Here is a 20,442-nt window from a genome sequence, read left to right on the forward strand (position 1 = left end):
AGCCAGAAGGGAACCTGTGACAAGCTTCTCTGATGAAGAACCAAGTTCCGAAATGGAATATAGAAGGACTCACCTGGACGGAAACACTTTGGTCTCTGCTGGTGGCCAGGAGAGAGATTCAATCCTGCCGGAGGTTCGGCTGCAGGAAGATTTATGCTGCTTTCCCAGGAATCCCTGGGGAGGGAGGAAACGAGACTTTCTTCCTGCAGCTCTCTGGGACTCCTGAGGAGACCCAAAGGAGACTCTTCCGCTGCAGTGGGCAGGGCAGGTGCTGAGCACCACCTTCCCCCAACAAACTAGGTGCCAGCAGCTGCAGCCTCACCAGCAGTAGCCAAGGCTGTGAACCAGCTCTGTGTGTTTCTGTGTGTGGCAAGACTGGAGGAGAGGAAAGCAAAGCAAAGCAGGCAGAAAGGTCATAAAAGAAGTGAACAAGAGTGGGATTCCAGCCTTTTATTGCCTGGCTTACACATATTATAAGGAGGGGTTATGTGAAGTGCTTAACTGACAGCAATACTTTACATTTAGTTACACGCAGGACACACACTTCATGCCGCCCTCTAGTCCATAGGCCTAAATGGGTCCTCCATGGCTCCCTATTGGGCCATGATGCTGAATAAGCCACCTGTCCATGTTTGACATCAGGTACAGGGCAGGTAAAGGTGCAGCTATGCCAAAAGGAGGCTTGACAGACACTGCTGATAGATCCCCTGTGCAAAGCCTCGCAGAGGCTCTTGTCGGCGCTCGCAAAATTATTATGACTATTAGTTTACACTCCCTTCTTCCTAAGGTCCCAGGATAAGTGAGAGCACTGAAACACAATATTTTAAAAAACAAATTAAAACAACCTCCAGTTTCACATTTATTATGCTATTTTTGTGATATACAAATGACATGAGAAAACTTGGTGCTGTATACTTCTCTGTATAACATCATTCTTGTTCATAAAACCCAATACAGACAACAACAGCCCCCTCCAGTTCTTTTGCCTTTGCCTACACAGTCTGAGTTCACAATACAAGGGCAGAAGCAGGATGCCTGGTATCAACTGTGAGACATCTGGGGGTGGGGGTGGGAATGGAGAAGGAAGTGGCTCTGACTCTGAGATGGGCACCTTGGAAGGAAAAGCAGCAGCACTGGGGTTGGTGTGTGTGGCTCACGAAAGGGAAAAAGAGAAGCCAGAGAGTTTGAACTAAGGCAGGAAGAAGCCCCAAATGGAACTGAGCATCAGAAAGTTAAGCCGGAGGAGTTGAGACGGGTGGCAGATTTGGGACAGGCAAGAGGGGTGCAAAATCCCTGGCGCTGAGTGTATTATTACCCCATTCCTCAGTTTAATTTAATGCAGAGACAGTGCAAAGCCTGTGAAGAAATTGACAACCATCGCATCTCGCCCAGCGATTAATCTTTTAGAATTAAAAACAAATTCTGAAGATGTGCCTAGCAACACATCTCAATTATTGGGACCAGAACCTGCAACACCTACAGAGAGGAAGGCCAAGAGAGCCCTGGCTTAACTCCTTTTGAATGACTTTAGGGATGCAACATAAGAGGTCTTTGGGACATTGTCAAAGATATGGGGGAAGTATTATTATTAAATTTAGATACCACCCTACACCCGCAGGTCTGAGTACCGTAGATGCTCGGAAGTTGATGTTTCCACAGAGTCAGGCCATGTGACCCAATGCGCAGACCCTCTGCAGAACACTCCTTTCTAGTACCATTTCACAATGGCATGATGCATAACAAGTAAAGAATATAAATACGAGCTTGTAAAGAATCTACTCTGTGTGTGCATGTGCTTTAAAAAATGCCAATGGCTTCTAAATGGGAGGAAAACCAAATGGTCACTCAACTTCCTTCTGCTGAGCTTGAGAAGCCATAAAGGCTCTTGAGGATATCACAACACACTTTAACACTTCAGATCAGTCTCTGTTGAGACAAAAACCTTCCAAAGGCCTTGCGGATCTCTTTGGTTTTGATACTGTAGATGATGGGGTTCAGAATTGGAGGAACCAGGAGATAGATGTTGGCCATCAGAGAGTGCAGCATTGGAGAATTATGCCTGCCAAACCTGTGCGCCATGGAAACACCGATCATTGGGGTGTAATAGAGCACGACAGCACAGATGTGGGAGACGCAGGTGTTCAGGGCCTTGAGACGGCCTTTCTTGGAGGCCATGCTCAGCACGGTCTTGAGAATCATCACGTAGGAGAAGACGATGCACAAGGAATCGAGGCCAAATGTGGAGAGCACAACAAACAGACCAGTTTGGTTATTGATGGTTGTGTCTGCACAGGGGAGCTGGATTAAATTGGGGTGCAGACAGTAAGGATGAGCAAGCACATTGGACCTGCAAAACGGCAGACTCCTCAGGAGAAGAGGCAGTGGGGTCATGAGGAGAACGCTTCTCATGGCAATCCCAGATCCCAACAAAATAATCCTAACGTTTGTCAGGATGGTGGTGTATTGCAGAGGGTTGTAAATGGCTATGAAGCGGTCCAGGGCCATCGCCCAGAGGACCCCTGAGTCCATGATGGAGAAGGAGTGGATGAAGAACATCTGGCTGAGGCACGCATCCAGCCCAATCTCCCTGGCATCAAACAGGAAGACGCCCAGCACTGTGGGGAGGGTAGAGATGGAGACCCCCAGCTCACTCACAGCCAGCATGCAGAGGAAGAGGTACATGGGCTTATGCAAGGTCTGATCCTTCACGATCACGAGGAGAACAATGCCATTCCCCAAGACAGCAACCGCATAGGCAAAGCAGACAGGGATGGAGACCCCGATAGATCTGGCCTGCAGTCCTGGGATGCCAGTGAGGAGGAATGTGGGGTGGAAGGTGCTTTGGTTACTGAACAGCTCCATGGTGAGGGATCAAGTTCTCCCATCTAGCCGCACCTGGATGGACATAAGGAAAGAAAAAGACACCACCATCCACATGGGAGCCTTGCTTGCTTTGGTTCTGCATTCCCCTGTGATGTGGAATTGTTGGCGTGCCCCTACCGTTCATGAGCTATATTTATTCTGATCTTATTTATCTGGTAGCTCACCTTTTGGCCACCAAAAGAAAAAAGTTAAAGAAGCCATACAGTGACAGCAATTAATATGGAAGCATCACAAAGAACTGTCTTTTTAAAAACTCAATAAATCTAGCACTTTTTTTTGGGGGGGGGGAGTTGCTTGTTTGTTTGCTCTGCATTTTGACCCCTCTTAACATGTTTTAACCAAACTTTGCAGGATGGTTCCTGAGATTAAGGAGTGGGTTTTCCTCTATGGTTGAATACCATAGACCAAAGAGCTATCACAAGGAAGGTGGGGCAAGCTTGTTTTCTGCTGCTCCAGAAGGGAGGGCCTGAATCAATGAATTCAAATGACAAGGAAGGAGATTCAAACTAATACTTCGGAAGATGGTAGGAGCTGTTCAAGTGTGGAATGGATGACCTCAAGAGGTGGTGGACTCTCCTTCATGGGAGGTTGAAAAGAACACCTTCTCCCCAACATACCAATTTTCTACATTTCAGAATATCTTTTAAGAGATGGAGGACTTTGGGCACATTTGATCTTCCACCGGTCATCACAAATGCTTCAGAATGGCCACCTTTGACAATTATAAAATCATAGAATCATAGGCACCTGTAGTGGTGTCAATTCCACCAAGGCAAACTCGTAGATAAGCTGGTCCCAAGTTTAAAGAGGCTTAAAGAGAGAATAATAGAATCATAGAGTTGGAAGAGACCACAAGGGCCATCCAGTCCAACCCCCTGCCAAGCAGGAAACACCATCAAAGCATTCTTGACATATGCCTGTCAAGCCTCTGCTTAAAGACCTCCAGAGAAGGAGACTCCACCACACTCCTTGGCAGCAAATTCCACTGCCGAACAGCTCTTACTGTCAGGAAGTTCTTCTTAATGTTTTGGTGGAATCTTCTTTCTTGTAGTTTGAATCCATTGCTCCGTGTCCGCTTCTCTGGAGCAGCAGAAAACAACCTTTCTCCCTCCTCCATATGACATCCTTTCATATATTTGAACATGGCTATCATATCACCCCTTAACCTTCTCTTCTCCAGGCTAAACATACCCAGCTCCCTAAGCCGTTCCTCATAAGGCATCGTTTCCAGGCCTTTGACCATTTTGGTTGCCCTCCTCTGGACACGTTCCAGCTTGTCAGTATCCTTCTTGAACTGTGGTGCCCAGAACTGGACACAGTACTCCAGGTGAGGTCTGACCAGAGCAGAATACAGTGGTACTATTACTTCCCTTGATCTAGACGCTATACTCCTATTGATGCAGCCCAGAATTGCATTGGCTTTTTTAGCTGCTGCATCACACTGTTGACTCATGACTCATATGGCACACTCTATACCCCAACAAGGCTGTCCATTATAGGAATTGGATCCTGGAGCAATATCCCCGAAGCCAGAAGGAAGCTTGTGCCAACCTTCTCTGATGAAGAGCAAGTTTCAAACTGGAAAATAAAAAGACCCACCTGGGTGGAATCTCCTTGGTCTCTGCTGGTGGTTAGGAGATCCAGTTCTGCCAGAGACTCCGCGGCAGAGAGATTTATGCTGCTTTCTTGGGAATCCCTAGAGAAGGAGGAGATGAGACTCTTTGGCAGGAGCTTACAGAGAACCCAAGGGGCACCAACCCAAAGGAGACTCTTCCACAGCGGGCAGGACTGATGCTGAGCTCCCTCCTTCCTCAACAGAGCAGGTTGCAGCAGCAAAAACAGCAGTCAAGGGGGTGGACCAATTTTGTGTTTGTGTGTGGCAAGGGAGAAAACGATAGAGGGGGAGAATGACATAACAGAAGAGGAAAACACTGGGATTCTAGGTATTTATAATCTGTTTGTAATTAAAAATGTGAGGTAATGTGAGGTGATTAATTAACAGAAATAGGCTACACTTGCTGGCATCCATCTGTCTTTTTTTTAAAACAAAAAATATATTGTTTATTGATTTTCCTTCATATACATACTATATTACATTTTACTTTTTACTTTTTTACATTTCTCCTTCCATTCTTCCGTCTTCTGTCTTCTTTGTGTCAGTCCTTAATTTTCGCATTGTCTTTTTTCGTTCGTTCAAACTTGACTCTTTCTTTCACATTTTTTTTAATAAGGTGTCTTCTCGCATATATACACCTATAATTTATCTGTTTGTACAATAGCTGCAAATTCACCTGTTCAAACCGAATATATCATAATCCTACTGCTTTATCCCTGTTATAATACAATAAAAATAAATGAGATATTTGTATTCACGTTATGAGATGTTGTTTCAATTCTACTGGTCTTTCTACATTCAACACATCTTACCAATATAGTCCATACATTATTCCATTCTTTTTGAAATGAGACAATGGAGTGCACCTCTGGGGTGAAGTCAATCCACTGGATTAGCAGCACCAGAGTGACCTCTTCAGGGTGCAAGCCTGGGTAGTGTGTTCGGAGGTCCTGGGCTACCCAGACAACAACACCTTTTCGGACTTGTTAATGTGGTCCAAAGGAAAGCAGAGCAAGACGTTTGGCCCCAGCTTGGCTGCAGGAGTTGCCGGAAGGAGGCTTACAAGACACCACCCAACTGTCTTAGGGACTCCAGATTTGTGTGGGGTTTACTCTTGAGCCTTTTCCTCTCCTGAAAATGTCCCTCAAGGCAGCAGAGGTTTAAGATCAGAGTTCTCCTTCTCCTAGATGCGCTGCCTTCCCAGGTGAATGAACCCGGCCTGCCCTTCTCTTCCCTCTACAGCATGTGCAGCTATCGGTATATTTTGCCCACTGTGGGGCTTGAACCCACGTCCATGCAGTGAACATTTGGACACCTACCTAGGAAGGCATCACAAGTGAAACCTTATATGGTCTTAAACTGTGGAGAACTGAGAGTTTGGTTACAATTAAAACAAGCATTGCATATTGCTTTATCGTTTATTGGCAAACAACCCAGATGGGTGGGTACAAATAATAAAATTATTATTGTTGTTGTTATTATTATTATTATCTTGTCTACATGTGAAATGCCGGTGATGTCACAGAGCAAGCTGGTCAGTACATACCATACAACCCCAATTTCCACATTGCTGCAAGGTTCAGGATACGGCCTCAGCAGTGTGGCATGAGCCAGAAGGAGTGGGCAGCCACAGCTGCAGTGCAATGGTCTCCCAGTGGGCGCTTTGTGAGTTAATGGTGGCACTGCCCCTCTGAGCCATCTGTCGTGAGGCCACCGGCCACGCTTGGGCCACAAAAGCATTGCTGTGGCCTCCAGAAAACTCCTCCACCACTTTTCCCTCGGTTGTGGTTGCAGCACCAAGAGAAGCCCAGCTTGAGACACAGATGCCCTACCTTGCAGTCCAGCAGGTGAATGCCAGGAAAGAGGAGGGAGGGAGGGAGGGAGGGGAAACACTGTGTGGGGCAGGGGCTGGAGCCCAAACCCCCAAGCTCAAGTTCAACAGACTATCATCACACTGTATCCAATCTCCCAGAGGCAGCGCCCCCTGAGGAACAAAATGCAGAACTACACTGTGACAACAAACCTGTACAAACATAGATAAAGGAAGATATTCTGTGTGTGTGCTTGAGTTTTTCAGAAATACCAATAGATTCTGCAAATGTGCACAACAAAATGTTCATTCATGTACTGAGCTGGAGAAGCCATAAACCCTATTGGGGATGCCATTGCGCTCTTTGCCATTCCAGATCAGAACTTCCGTAGACACAAAAATCTGCCCAGGGCTTTGAGGATCTCTTTGGTTTTGATGCTGTAGATGATGGGGTTCAGAATCGGAGGAACCAGGAGGTAGATGTTGGCCATCACCGAGGGCAGCATTGGAGAATTGTGCTTGCTGAATCTGTTTGCAATAGCCAAACCAATCACGGGAGTATAATAGAGCACGACGGCACAGATGTGGGAGACGCAGGTGCTCAAGGCTTTCAGGTGCCCTTTCTGGGAGGTTATGTTCAGCACAGTCTTGAGATTCATCACATCGGACAAGAGGATACACAAGGAATCAAACCCAAGTGTGGAAACGACGCAAAGCAGGCCAGTTTAGCTGTTCCATGTCTGTGCATGGAAGCCGGATTAAATCGGGGTGCATGCAGTAAGGGTGAGTGAGCACATTGGACCTGCAGAATGGCAGCCTCCTTAGCAGAACAGGGAGTGGGGCCATCAGGAGACCACTTCTCACGGCAATCCCTAATCCTATCCACATAATCCTAAAGTTTGTCAGGATGGTGGTGTATTGCAGGGGGTTGTAAATGGCCATGAAGCGGTCCAGGGCCATCGCCCAGAGGACCCCTGACTCCATGCTGGAGTCTCCTTTTTCCTGTCTTAAGTTCACATTCTCACTTCATTTTTAGTTACAGGTAGGTAGCCGTGTTGGTCTGCTATAGTCAAAACAAAATAACAAAATTCCTTCCAGTAGCACCTTAGAGGGCCTTCTTGGTGGTGGCGCCTGCCCTGTGGAACGCCCTCCCAACAGGTGTCAAAAAGAAAAACAATTACCAGACTTTTAGAAGACATCTGAAGGCAGCCCTGTTTAAGGAGGCTTTTAATGTTTAATAGATTCTTTTATTTCATTTTGCTGTTGGAAGCCGCCCAGAGTGGCTGGGGAAACCCAGCCGGATGGGCGGGGTATAAATAATAAATTATTATTATTATTATTACTATTACTATTACCATAGCTGCCAAGTTATCCCTTATTTTAAGGGATTTTCCCTTATGCTGAATAGGCTTCCTCGCGAGAAAAGGGAAAACTTGGCAGCTATGCTATTACTATTACTATTATTATTATATTATATATACAGCCTGAGTGGAGGATGGAGGAGCTCACAGCATCGACACCCCAAACAAATCTTGCTTCTCCATTGGTCACAGCTCTGGGTCTCCAGTGTCCAGTGTAGCTCTTGCAACCTCTCTCATATTTTTGGAATGTGGATATAAGGGCACTTGAGTGGCCAGCGAAGGCCATTGCCTTCAGCAACAGGGTCTCTTAGATTCTCACCCTCCCTGGGTGCAGGACCCCTGAGGATTTGGAGGGACGCAGGGCACCATCCAGACTGACACACACACACACACACACACACACACCACACCACACCACACCACACACAAGTCCGCAAGAGATTTGGAAATAGTGTTTTCTGGATGGTGGGACAGAGCAGGCAGGAACACCCCACCCTTAAGCCAAGGCCACCCCTTGGGAGATGGCTACATGCCCCTCCATCCATGGAAGGCTCTTTTCATAGGCTGTGGATCAGACGTGAGGAGGAGGTGCTGCCTTCTACTGGTCTCAGCCCTGGTCCATCTGGACGTGTCAGAGTTCACGGAAGATCTCTTGGACAGGTGTGCTCCCTGCTGCTGGTGGTGGTACTGCTCTATGGGCAAGGGAAAGAGGGAGGGAGGAGAAGCTGCCCCATTGCTGACAGAGGGGGAGAGCGTGGGGAGGCAGGAATGCAGCAGGAATGAGAGAGGAGCAGCCAAGTTGCAGTAGAAGCCTGAGCTCCGAGAACAAGGATAAGGAAGGGGGGAGTTCAAGGGGGAAGACACAGACTGACAGATTCAGAGGGAAGGGAGGGCCACTGGAAATAGCCCATCCCATGATGCGTAGGCTTGCAAGAATTAATGAGAGGCATGAACAGGAAAGGAAGCGAAGGGGGGCTTTAAATGTGGGAAGACTCAGCAACAGCTAATTTGGAAGCAGGCGCTGAGTGACTGAGCTCCAGAGTGGTTTGTGTGTTTTGATCAATAAACCTGAGTTCATTGCTGCCGGAGTAGCCTCGCTTCTTTGGGGGAGACCCAGCCATTACACCCGCTGACACTGGGCCTTGACTGGCTTAAGAAACCATTGTAATTAAGTACTATATAGAAATTGCCTAAATGAATATGTATCGCAGGTAAACGGAGTCTCTGTGTTTAGAAGCCATACCTCTAAATAGTGTATGTAGGAATAGGGGTGTAGGAAGAGAAGCCTTTGCCCCATCACGCACAGTGCTGGAGCAGCTTTCCAAGGTTTCAGCCGACACCTTTCCAGCTTTGCCTGGAGATGCCAAGATTAGAACCCAAGAACCCAAGATGCTCTGCCACAGAGCTGGAGACCAGAGGAAGGGCTGCAGAGACACCCAGAGAGCATCCAGCCTTCCAAAAATTATTCACAATTATGTCTCAGTATGATAAACACCCATTCAGTCATTCATTCATTCAGTTTTTTTATTACACTAATGTGCTACCTTTTCCTCCAAGGAGATCAAAGTGGTGTGTATGATCCTCCTCATCCTCCCAATTTTATTCCCACAACAACCCTGCAAGGTAGGTTAGGTTGAGGCCGAGGCAGTGACCAGCCCCCAAAGATTGCACCCGGGGAGCTTCGTGGCCGAGTGGGGGGGGATTTGAACCCTGGTCCCTCCCAGGTCCTAGTCAGACGCGCAAAGACCGGTTCGATTTGCGTTTGCCAATCACGAAAACATCTTGGCGATCCCCTTCCGGATCTCTTTGGTTTTGACGCTGTAGATGATGGGGTTGAGCAGCGGGGGGACGAAGAGGTAGACGTTGGACATCATGATGTGGACCACGGGAGGGGCGCCCTTCCCAAATCTGTGCAGGACAGAGACAGCGATGATGGGGACGTAGAAAGAGAGGACCGCGCAGATGTGCGAGACACAGGTGTTGAGGGCCTTGCGCCGCTGCTCCCGTGATGCGATGCTCAAGACGGTCTTCAGGATCATGGTGTAGGACAGAACAATGAAGGTGGAGTCCAGGCCGTAGGTGAAGAGGACGGCAAAGAAGCCATAGATGTTGTTGACAGTGATGTCGGCACACGCCAGGCGCATCATGTCCGGGTGGAGGCAGTAGGAGTGGGACAGGATGTTGGACTTGCAAATGGGCAGCCGCTTGATGAGGAACGGGAAGGGGAAGAGCATGACAGTGCTCTTCAGGACAATGGCCAAGCCGATCCGGGCGATCCGGGGGTTGGTCAAGGTGGACGAGTACCGGAGAGGGTTGCAGATGGCGACAAAGCGGTCGAAGGACATGGCTAGCAGGATCCCGGACTCCATGAAGGAGAAGGAGTGGAGGAAGAACATCTGGGCCAGGCAAGCGTCAAAGAGGACATCACTGAGGCCAAAGCAGAAGATGGCGAGCACCGTTGGGAGGGTGGAGAGGGAAACCCCCAAATCGTTGAAGGACAGCATGCACAGGAAGAAATACATGGGCTCGTGGAGCCGCCGGTCCCTCCTGACGATGGCGAGGATGGTGCAGTTGCCAGTGATGGAGGCAGCGTACAGCAAGCAGAAGGGGATGGCAATCCACAAGTGGAACTGCTCCAGGCCTGGGAAGCCGGTGAGGTGGAAGGTGGCAGGCTGGAAGCGGGTGAGGTTGAGCTCTTCCATGCGCACCTTCGTGGGCTTTGGATTTCCCTGGAAAGGAAACAAGAAGGACCAGGAGGCTTCTGGCCATGGGACAACGGAGAGGGAAGCACATGGCAGGAGAGGAGAGTGAGAGGAGAGGGGAGACTCCATCAGTGAGCGGCTGAGAAGAGGGTCAAGTGGGAAACATTGGAGTGACTGCTGCAAGGGTCTAAAACAGGCATCCCCAAACCGCGGCTCTCCAGATGTTTTGGCCCACAACTCCCATGATCCCTAGCTAACAGGACCAGTGGTCGGGGAAGATGAGAATTGTAGTCCAAAACATCTGGAGGGCCAAAGTTTGGGGATGCCTGGTCTAAAATATAAAGACAAGGGAACTCAAGAGAAAATCACGAGTGGAAATCCTGGGATGGGTGGAAGGAAGGAAGGAAGGAAGGAAGGAAGGAAGGAAGGAAGGAAGGAAGGAAGGAAGGCGGGCGCAGTGGGTGGCAGGGGTGGCACTGGGGGGATACAGGGCACTAAAGCCTCCCAGGTGCAATCTCCCCTCCAACGGCTCAACAACTGTAGGCGATCTCTCCGCCCCAGGCGCCAGTGGGGTTTGCTATGCCAATGCGCCTCTGCTCCAAATCTGGAGGTGGGGCATGAAAAGGACCAGAAGCTCTCACAGCACACTCAGAAAATAATAAAGACAGTGTGTATTGAAAACCATAAACTAGGGACAAAGAATCGTAGAATTGTAGGGTTGGAAAGGTTCCCAAGGGTCACCTAACTCAACGCACGGCAATGTAGGAATCACAGCTAAAGCACTCATGAGGGGTGGCTATCCAACTTCCACTGAAGGAGAGTCCACGACAGTGCCAGATTTATGTATAAGCTAAACAAGCTCTAGCTCAGGGCCCCACTCTCTTGGGGGACCCCCCCCAAAAAAAAATAAAGAAAGCAACAACTGGATGTACATTTCCAAAATATAAGATAAAAAGCAAATAAAATAAACCCTACATAAAATAAACCCTACAACCGTGTTTTGTGTTGTGTTGTCCTGTGATGTAAGTCATGGGCCCCGCCTGCTCCCTAAAATATCCCTGGTTTGCTCATTTCTCTATATAGGGTGCCTCCATTCTGCATGGACTGGTTGCAAGGCAACATGTGCAAATGGCTTTAGATACCTATTAGGTCCATAAATTTCCACATAGCATATATTCAACACAAAAAACAGCGACAATTTGTTGTTGACGAAGGACAGCTGGACATATAAAGGGCCCCATTCCCTTCAGGAGCTGAGGGCCACATCAATCCTAAATCTAGCCCTGGTCCTTGACCTTCCTAGGAGGTCCATTCCATGGTCCAGAGGCTCTTGCTATCAGAGTGTGCTCTCTCTCTCTCTCTCTCTCTCTCTCTCTCTCTCTCTCTCTCTCTCTCTCTCTCTCTCTCTCGGGTGGGGACCCCGTTAGCCAAAGTAGCACAACAAATGACTGGCCTCCGCAGGTCACTGGCCAAGCACAGCATAAGGTGTTTAGGACTTGACCGTAAAGCTGAACCATATTGCCAGCCAGAGCATTTCCCAGTGGTTCTCATCACGCCAAAAAGGTAGACGTGGAACTGAAAGCGGCTGCTAGCGCTTGTGAACCTGGAAACCTGCATTTTTCTGTCTTTCTGACATCAGCCAGGAGGTGGCAGTAGATGGCAGGCAGTGAAGGCAAATCCAGCCACCAGCCCCCCCCCAAACAGATCTGCTTTTTCTTAAAAGTGGATTAATAATAATAATAATAATAATAATAATAATAATAATAATAATAAATTTTTATTTATACCCTGCCCTCCCCAGTCAAAACCGGGCTCAGGGCGGCTCACACCAATAAAATTACAATAGAATAGATACTTTATTTAGAATAGAATAGATACTTTATTGTCATTGTACATAGTAGAATGAAATTTAATGCCATCCCATAAAAAACAAAATAAAAACACAATTACAGCCCCCCACACACACACACATCGACACCCATTCCAACTCCCCGGGATCATATTATTTAGTTACTGTACAGCATTTAAGATGGTTATACAGTAGCTCTCTATTTCTTCTTGCTCTAATTGTTCTGTATCTCTTGCCCGAAGGCAGCGGTGCAAAAAGACTATATATAGTGGGAGGGAATAGGAAAGTCTGGATGCTGGTGGGCAGGCGGGTGGGGGAGAGGGGGGGTGGCGCCACTATAGCTCAGTCAGTGGCGAGGGTTTTGAGCAGAGCAGAGGCTGCTCGGCCATCAGGCATGGATGCTTCAGCGGAGATTCCTGCACCACACTGGGTCCAGCTAGATGCCCCTTTGGTGTCCCTTCCAACCCTCCAGTTCAGAGAGAGAGAGAGAGAGAGACAGAGACAGAGAGAGACAGAGACAGAGAGAGACAGAGAGAGAGAGAATGGACTTCAGGCATCTGCTTGAAGATGATAAGTGTAGAACCCAGCGACACCCCCACCCTCCTGACAGCCGGAGAAGAAAATTCTAGAACGGTAGAATTTCAGAGTTGGGAGGAAGGCAAAGAGTCATCTAGACCAGGGATCCCCCAAACTAAGGCCCGGGGGCTGGATGCGGCCCAATCACCTTCTAAACCTGGCCCACAGACGGTCCGGGAATCAGCATGTTTTTACATGAGTAGAATGTGTTCTTTTATTTAAAATGCATCTCTGGGTTTTTTGTGGGGCATAGGAATTCGTTCATATTTTGTTCAAAATATAGTCTGGCCCCCCACAAGGTCTGAGGGACAGGGGACCGGCCCCCTGCTGAAAAAGTTTGCTGACCCCTGATCTAGACCCTGCAATGTAGGACTCACAGCTGATTTCTGGGGTGGGGGGGTTCAACCCTGATCTGCTCAGGAGCCTTGGTTGAGAGGGAGGAGGGGAAAAGGCACCGCCTGTTTCTGAATCCTCAGCCTCATAGAATTGTAGAGTTGGAGGGCACTCCAGAGGCCATCTAGTCCCACCCCCTGCAATGCATGAATCCTACCCACAGCGGTCTCTGGGTGGGCTTGAACCACCAACCTTCTGGTTAACACCCAGGCGCTCTGACCCATTGTACCACATAGGACTTTCCCTCCGCAGCCCGGAGGGGAGCCCACCCCACGGCTTGAGAACCAGCAAAGCTTGGGTCGGCCAGAGCTCAGGGAGAGCAGAGGCAGGAGGTGGCTCTCTCTTGGCTCTTGGAGGTGAGAGACCTGGTTTGGGGAAGGCACAGCTAAATCTGCAAGAGCAGCTTAACTGAAGCTCCCTTCCAAGGGTGAAACCCACCAGCTGCCCCCCAGATGCTGAGCAGGGATGAGCTGAGGGACTGGACAGCTAACAACCATCTTTGGAAGAAGAGATCATTTGGGCAGATGCCTCTTCTTTTCCCAGCATAGAAGGGACCCCCAGGGTCATCTAGTCCAACCCCCTGCAATGCAGGAATCTCAGCTAAAGCACCCCTGAGGGATGGCCGTCCAATCTCCAAGGAAGAAGAGCCCACCCCTTCTGGTTCTTATCCTCAGAAAGTCCTTGCTGGTGTTTAGTCAGATCCTCCTTTCTCATCGTTTGGACCCCTGCCCACAACATGGGCCTGGCCTGCCCCACAAGTCCAAAGGCCCACTGTGGCAGAGGAGGAACTCTGTTCAACTGCAGGTCTGGTGGTGGTGGGTTCCTCATTCCTTCATTGCGGGGGTTGGACTAGATGACCCTTGGGCTCCCTTCCAACTCTACAGTTTTAGGGTTCTATCCTTCAGCATCTGCTCCCTTACCTGGAAGGTTGAGCACCCCACTCTGCCTTTGCCAGGAGAGTCTCTGCTGCCTGTCCAGAGCCCTTCCTTCCTTCTTTGTCTGCGGCAGGAGAGACCGAAGGGACAGCTGGGAGGAAGCTCTTATGCACAGGCTCACCTGGCGATGCTCCAGGGGCTCTGGGGCTGCTGCTGCCCCACATGGGACCACCCTGGAGCCCAGAGTTTAGAGGGTGCTAAGAATAAACTTGCAGAATTCTTTTTAAAACAACACCACCACCCTCGGGCCCCAGTGCTGCAGAGTTGTCTTTGATGCAGGTGTATGAGAAATGATACCTGATCCAAAGCTTAGAAATGCGGGACGGCAATTCTCACATTCTGTTTCCACACATAGATCCATGTTCGTGCACCCAGTCAAAGGAGTCTGGTCTGCTTTGTCGTCCTCGCCATCAAATGCCAGGTTCTGCACTTAGGCAGGAAGAACCAGATGCACAAATATAGCAGTGTGGAAAGGATCTAGCGGTCTTGGTGAAGCACAAGCTTAACATGAGTCAACCGTGTGATGCAGCAGCAAAAAAGGCTACTCTAGGCTGCATCCACAAAAGTCTAGTGTCCAGGTCAAGGGACATAATAATACTACTCTGTTCTGCCTTAGTCAGGCCACACCTGGAATACTCTGTCCAGTTCTGGGCACCACAATTTAAGAAGGATGTTGAGCAGCTGGAAGGTGTGCAGAGGAGGGCAACCAAGACGATTGAGGGTCTGGAAACTAAGACTTAGAAGGAGCAGTTGAAAAAGCTGGGTTTTTTAAAGCAGAGGTTGTATTCTTTAGCTGTGAATCCTGCATTGCAGGGGGTTGGACTAGATGACCCTTGGGTCCCTTACCACTCTACCATTCTACAGTTCTGTGAGAGAGCCCTTGGCACACCCAGGAGCTGCTTGCACATGCGCGAGAGGCACATTGCCTTGTGCCAAGGCCATCGCAGCTGTTGTCAGATATCCGACCGCAAGGGTGTCTTTATATCTGAAATGGCCTGCTTGAGTCTCTCCCTGCTGCCCCACCCCAAGTGGAACATGGGGGGTGGGGGTGGGGAGTATTGGTTTGCATGTGTTTTCCTTGTTTCTATCGTGCACTTCGTGTTTTTATGTTGTGAACCTCCCTGAGATCAGTGGGTGAAGGGCAGTATAGAAATTTCATAAGTAAGAATAAATAATGTTCCACATTTGCTGCTCTTCCTTGTGGTCTTCTCTGGGGCCATGGGAGAGGAAAGCAAGCCCCCCATCTCTTTGTCCTGCAAAAAAAAAAGGGCAACAGGTGCCCAGCCCTTCCACCCACAGCCAGCTGCTCAGTTACTCTGCACACGCTCAGGGGAACTCTAGCTCTCAGTCCTTTGGATAGGAGACTCTAGCAATTAATTATGGTATGCACAACAGACACGCAGAATATCCCACAGCTGTTTAAATGTCTCGCCCAGTGGTGATTTGTGGGGGGCAAGAGAATGCAATCATGTCACTGAGGAGGGGGGTGCATGTCTGGGAGACCCCCGGAGACCTGGTCCTCTTGAATGAATATAAATTCCATTGATACATTTATATCCCAGCTTTCTCTCCAAGCAGCTCAAGCTGGTGTAGATGCTTCTCCTCCTCACAACAACAACAACAACCCTGTGATGTAGACGAGGCTGAAAGGCAATGGCTGTGCCCACCCCCACGGCCCCACCCCCACCCCCAGCGGAGATCACATCCAGGGAGCTTCATGGTTGAGTGGGGATTTGAACCCAGCTCCTAGTCCGACGCCCTAATCACTACACCCCTCTGCCTCTCAATGACTCTCTTTGTGCCAGGACTGGGCTTCACAGCACAGCAAAGAGGTCCTGGGGCTTCCTGGAGGGGCACCCCCCTCCCTCCCCCAAGGACGCTGGAAAGGAGATGGGGCAGCTCCAGTTGGCCAGGCTACAGCTCTCTCCCCAACATATGGGGGGGTCCGTCCTTAAACCTCAACTCCCTGGAGGTGGGACCTGCCGCCATTCAGGAACACCACCGCCCCATAGAATTGTGTTGAGTGTGCAGTGCGGGAACTTGGGGGGCTTCCAAGAAGGCTGGCTTATATTCCCTCAAGCTCCCTAGTGCAACCACATTGGGGGGAATTCTTGCAAGGGGTCAATCAGGCAAGCCCCCCCCCCCTCTCCAACCCTTCTGAAACCTCCAAGTCCAAAGGCAGGATCTTCCGCCCTGCAAGGGTCACCTCTCCCGTCCTCCCCACCCCACCCCACCCCCAAGGTCCCCCCCAAAGACACGCGGGAGCCGGCTCATCTTGCAGGGAGTGAGGTTTATTAGCTAGTGGCCCCGTGTCGGGGGTCTGGCAGAGGGTTTCCCCGCGAGGGAAGGCGCTGGTCTGGTCGGCAACTGGGCGCCCGCGAGGCAGCTGCTCTTCCTCAGGGGGCGCTCAGTGGTACTGGCGGGTCAGGGCGTGCGCCACCACGTTGGTGAGCTTCTGGAAGGCGGCGTGGGCGGCCGGAGTGAACTCCTTCCCGAAGTGGGAGGCCAAGCAGATGAGGAGGATGTTGCCCAGGAGCTGCAAGAGAAGAGAAGAGAGGCGCTGGCTGGGCGGAGGGGCTGCGAAGGGGAAGGGAGCCGCCAGGCGGGGGGCACAGCAGCAGAGGCAGCCGGGATGGGAGGGGGGCACCCCCTTCTTCCCCCACCTTTCCTCAGAGGCTGCTACGATGGTGCCACGCGTGGATTTCGCCCTGCGCAGCCAGCCACGCAAGTTCTGCAACGGGGTTTGGAAAGGGCGCTGGGCGCGGGAGACGGGGATTCCGAAGCCCGAGCTCAGGGAGGGGGCTCCAGGCTTGAGCGGGGCCAAGTCACAACCAGACACCCATAGAACTGTAGAATTGTAGAGCTGGCTGGGAGGTCACCCCCAAGGGTCATCTAGTCCACCCCCCAATGCAGGAATTGCTGCTAAAGAAGCCCTGGCAGATGGCCCTCCAACCTCTGCTTAAAAACCTCCTGTGAACGATAGAACCATTGGGTTGCAGAGTTGGAAGGGAAGCCAAGAGCCATGTAATACTAATAATAATAATAATAATAATAATAATAATAATAATAATAATAATAATATATTATTTATACACCGCCTATCTGGCCGGGTTTCCCCAGCCACTCTGGGCGGCTTCCAAGAAAACATTAAAATACAGAAATCCATCAAACATTAAAAGCTTCCCTAAACAGGGCTGCCTCCCTCTGGTGGGAGGGCATTCCACAGGGTGGGTGCCACTACCGAGAAGGCCCTCTGCCTGGTTCCCTGTAACTTGGCTTCTTGCAATGAGGGAATCGCCAGAAGGCCCTTGGCGCTGGACCTCAGTGTCCGGGCAGAACGATGGGGGAGGAGACACTCCTTCAGGTATACTGGACTAAAGCCGTTTAGGGCTTTAAAGGTCAGCACCAACACTTTGAATTGTGCTCGGAAACATACTGGGAGCCAATGTAGGTCTTTCAGGACCGGTGTTATGTGATCTCGGCGGCCGCTCCCAGTCACCAGTCTAGCTGCCACATTCTGGATTAGTTGTAGTTTCCGGGTCACCTTCAAAGGTAGCCCACATAGAGCACATTGCAGAAGTCCAAGTGAGAGATAACTAGAGCATGCACCACTCTGGTGAGACAGTCCGCGGGCAGGTAGGGACTCAGCCTGTGTACCAGATGGAGCTGATAGACAGCTGCCCTGGACACAGAATTAACCTATGTCTCCATGGACAGCTGTGAGTCCAGAATGACTCCCAGGCTGCGCACCTGGTCCTTCAGGGGCACAGTTACCCCATTCAGGACCAGGGAGTCCTCCACACCTGCCTGCCTCCTGCCCCCCACAAACAGTACTTCTGTCTTGTCAGGATTCAACCTCAATCTGTCAGCCACCATCCATCCTCCAACCGCCTCCAGACACTCACACAAGTCCAACCCAACCCCTAAAGCACTCTGATTTGTGGCTCCACATTTTGCAGCCAGTTTGCAAAGAAAAAGACAGTTCAGAAAAGTTTTCTTGACAAAGACCCTTCTTCCTCTTGCAGGAGGTTGGACTAGATGGCCCTTGGGGGTCCCTCCCAACTCTGCCATTCTATGATTCTCCTCGCTGCTCTGCTGAGTTAAGGAGCAGCCTGAGGACCACTGGCTTATTGGCCCCTGTGGTCTGGATGGGTCCTTATCTCCTCGCTCACATGCCTCCTGCTTCCTTCTGGTCACCACAGAGGGGAACTCAGGCACCCTCTTCCCTGCCACCCCCACCCCCCTGTGCAGAGACACCACTCTGGGCAGCCCTTTGGGGAGATGGGGGTCTCACCTTGAAGTTCTCGGGGTCCACGTGGAGCTTGTCGCAGTGCAGCTCGCTCAGCTTGCAAAAGGTGTCCTTGACCTTGTCGGGGTTCTTGACGGCTTCTCCAAAGGACGTCAGGACCTTTGTGCCGTGCGCCTTGACCCTGGGGTTGCCCAAGATGGCGGCTGGGCTGGAGAGGTTGCCAAAGTGAGCAAAGAGCCTCTGGGTCCAGGGGTACACTACCAGCAAGCTGGAAAGAAGGAGAGAGAGAGAGAGAGAGAACAAGAGAGAGAGAGAGAGAGAGATGGTCGGTCATCTTGGCTGAAGAACACCCGCCTGCCCTGTCCCAAGTGGGAGAGTGGGGGGGGGGTGCAGGTTTACCCGCCAAGGGAATCTGCCCCGATCACGGCCACATCGGTTTTGGCCCAGATCTGGGCGATGAGCTCCTTCTCTTCGGCGGTCCACTGCACCATGATGGCTGGCTGAGTGTTGGGTACTTTGCTCGGCTGCTGGGCGAAACCTTCTGGGCTAAGCTGAAGCCCCTTCCATGGCTGGAGGCTTTTATACCCTGGGCCAAAGCTGTGGCTCCTCCTCCAGGTGTGGGCGGGGCCATCCTCGGCCAGAGGCTGGGTGGACTGGCTAAGTGGGGCCAAGTCAGAGCAGGGTGGCAGCCAGCCCTGGCTGGGGTGGGGCTACATAGGCCAGGCAGGAGGCCCCAGATAGCTGCCGCCCGCCCTCCCCCACCTCTGCAGAACTCCCTCCCCCAAGAGGCAGTGACAACAACCAGCCTGGATGGCTTACTAGAGGCCTGGGCAAGATTCAGGCCACCCATGGCTCCTAGCTGACTGCACAAGGGGCATCTAGCTGGCTCCTGTGAGAAGAGGGTCCCGGACCAGATGGGCCACTGGCCTGATCCAGCAAGCTCTTCTTAGTTCTGATGGGAGGCCTCCCTTGGTCCTCTCCATGGGGTGAGGTTCATCCCAGCCCTTGGGAGTCTCAGAGGGTCAGGGCTGAGAGCTGGCCCCACCTGGAGAGGCTGCATGCAACTTGACCTCTCCAAGCCGTCTGTTCTGGGCAAAGCAGGGGGGCGGCGGCAGTGGAGAGATTGGGGTCTTGCTCTTGGGGCAACAGGCCCTTCCGCCTCTTGAATCAGAGACAATCTACCTCTATCTATCTAACACAAGAACATCAGAAGAGGTTGCTGGATCAGGCCAATGGTCCACCTAGTCCAGCAGCATCCTGTTCTCACCGTGGCCAAGCAGATGCCTCTCTTGGGACCTGAGCACCAGAGCGACCCTCTCCCCTCCTGCCAGCAGCTGGTCTTGGGAAGCCTTGCTACCTCATCCCGTGGGAGCAGGCACCCCCAGATGTTTTGGACTACAATTCCCATCTTCCCTGACCACTGGTCCTGTTAGCTAGGGATCATGGGAGTTGTAGGCCAAAACATCTGGAGGGCCGCAGTTTGGGGATGCCTGCCGTGGAGGCAGAGCACAGCCACCCCGGATCACAGCCATGGGCAGCTCTCTCCTCTGCCATGAATTTGTCCAATCCTCTTTTGAAGCCACCCACCCTGTGGGAGGGAGTTCCACAGATTAGCTCTGTGCCTTGTGAAGGAGTCCTTCCTTTCGCCTGTCCAGAATCTTCCAACCCTCAGCTTCACTGGAGGCCCCTGAGTTCTGGCGGTGGGAGTGATGGGCGAAAGCTTTCCTCTCTCCCCTTTCCCAAGGCCATGCAGAACTGCAGAACCTCCTTGCTCGCCTTGCCTCTGAGCTAGAAAACCCCAAACACTGCAAGCCTTCCTCATAGGGGAGTCACTTCACCCCCTTGATCCTTTTGGGGGGCCCTTTTCTGAACCTTTTACCACTGCATCTACCCACCTGCACGGGACTCCCAGATGTTGGGGTGAGGTGGGGCCTGCTGCTGGAAACAGAGGGGTGCCCTTACATTGAAAGTGAAGGCACATTTTTTCATATGTGGTGGAACTGTAAAATAACCAAAAGTTTTGGGGAAATGATTTATAATGAAACGGAAAAAAGAAAAATAGTTCAAGA

The 20,442-nt window shown here is 50.9% G+C and overlaps 4 protein-coding genes and 1 pseudogene across 4 annotated transcripts in view; 1 reads left to right on the forward strand and 4 right to left on the reverse strand.

Annotated features, from left to right (window-relative positions):
* Nucleotides 1-20,442, forward strand: part of LOC148686099 (uncharacterized) — a 580,325-nt gene that overhangs the window by 232,358 nt on the left and 327,525 nt on the right. The gene's annotated exons all lie outside the window — the stretch shown is intronic.
* On the reverse strand, nucleotides 1,915-2,862 carry LOC118085044 (olfactory receptor 51I2-like). Its single transcript, XM_035115305.3, has one exon. It carries the CDS (start codon nucleotides 2,860-2,862, stop codon nucleotides 1,915-1,917), a length of 948 nt encoding a protein of 315 aa, XP_034971196.3.
* LOC118085045 (olfactory receptor 51I1-like) lies at nucleotides 6,686-8,790 on the reverse strand (annotated as a pseudogene).
* LOC118084900 (olfactory receptor 51I1-like) lies at nucleotides 9,386-10,497 on the reverse strand. Its single transcript, XM_035115003.3, has one exon. It carries the CDS (start codon nucleotides 10,369-10,371, stop codon nucleotides 9,439-9,441), a length of 933 nt encoding a protein of 310 aa, XP_034970894.2. The 5' UTR covers nucleotides 10,372-10,497; the 3' UTR covers nucleotides 9,386-9,438.
* LOC118079427 (hemoglobin subunit beta-1) lies at nucleotides 16,395-18,911 on the reverse strand. Its single transcript, XM_060274178.2, has 3 exons — nucleotides 18,773-18,911; nucleotides 18,419-18,641; nucleotides 16,395-16,660 (listed from the first exon to the last, which is right to left on the reverse strand). Exons 1-3 carry the CDS (start codon nucleotides 18,862-18,864, stop codon nucleotides 16,532-16,534), a joined length of 444 nt encoding a protein of 147 aa, XP_060130161.1. The 5' UTR covers nucleotides 18,865-18,911; the 3' UTR covers nucleotides 16,395-16,531.

This window comes from Zootoca vivipara, chromosome 4 (assembly GCF_965207765.1).
Source record: "Zootoca vivipara chromosome 4, rZooViv2.hap1.1, whole genome shotgun sequence".
Taxonomy (NCBI): domain Eukaryota; kingdom Metazoa; phylum Chordata; class Lepidosauria; order Squamata; family Lacertidae; genus Zootoca; species Zootoca vivipara.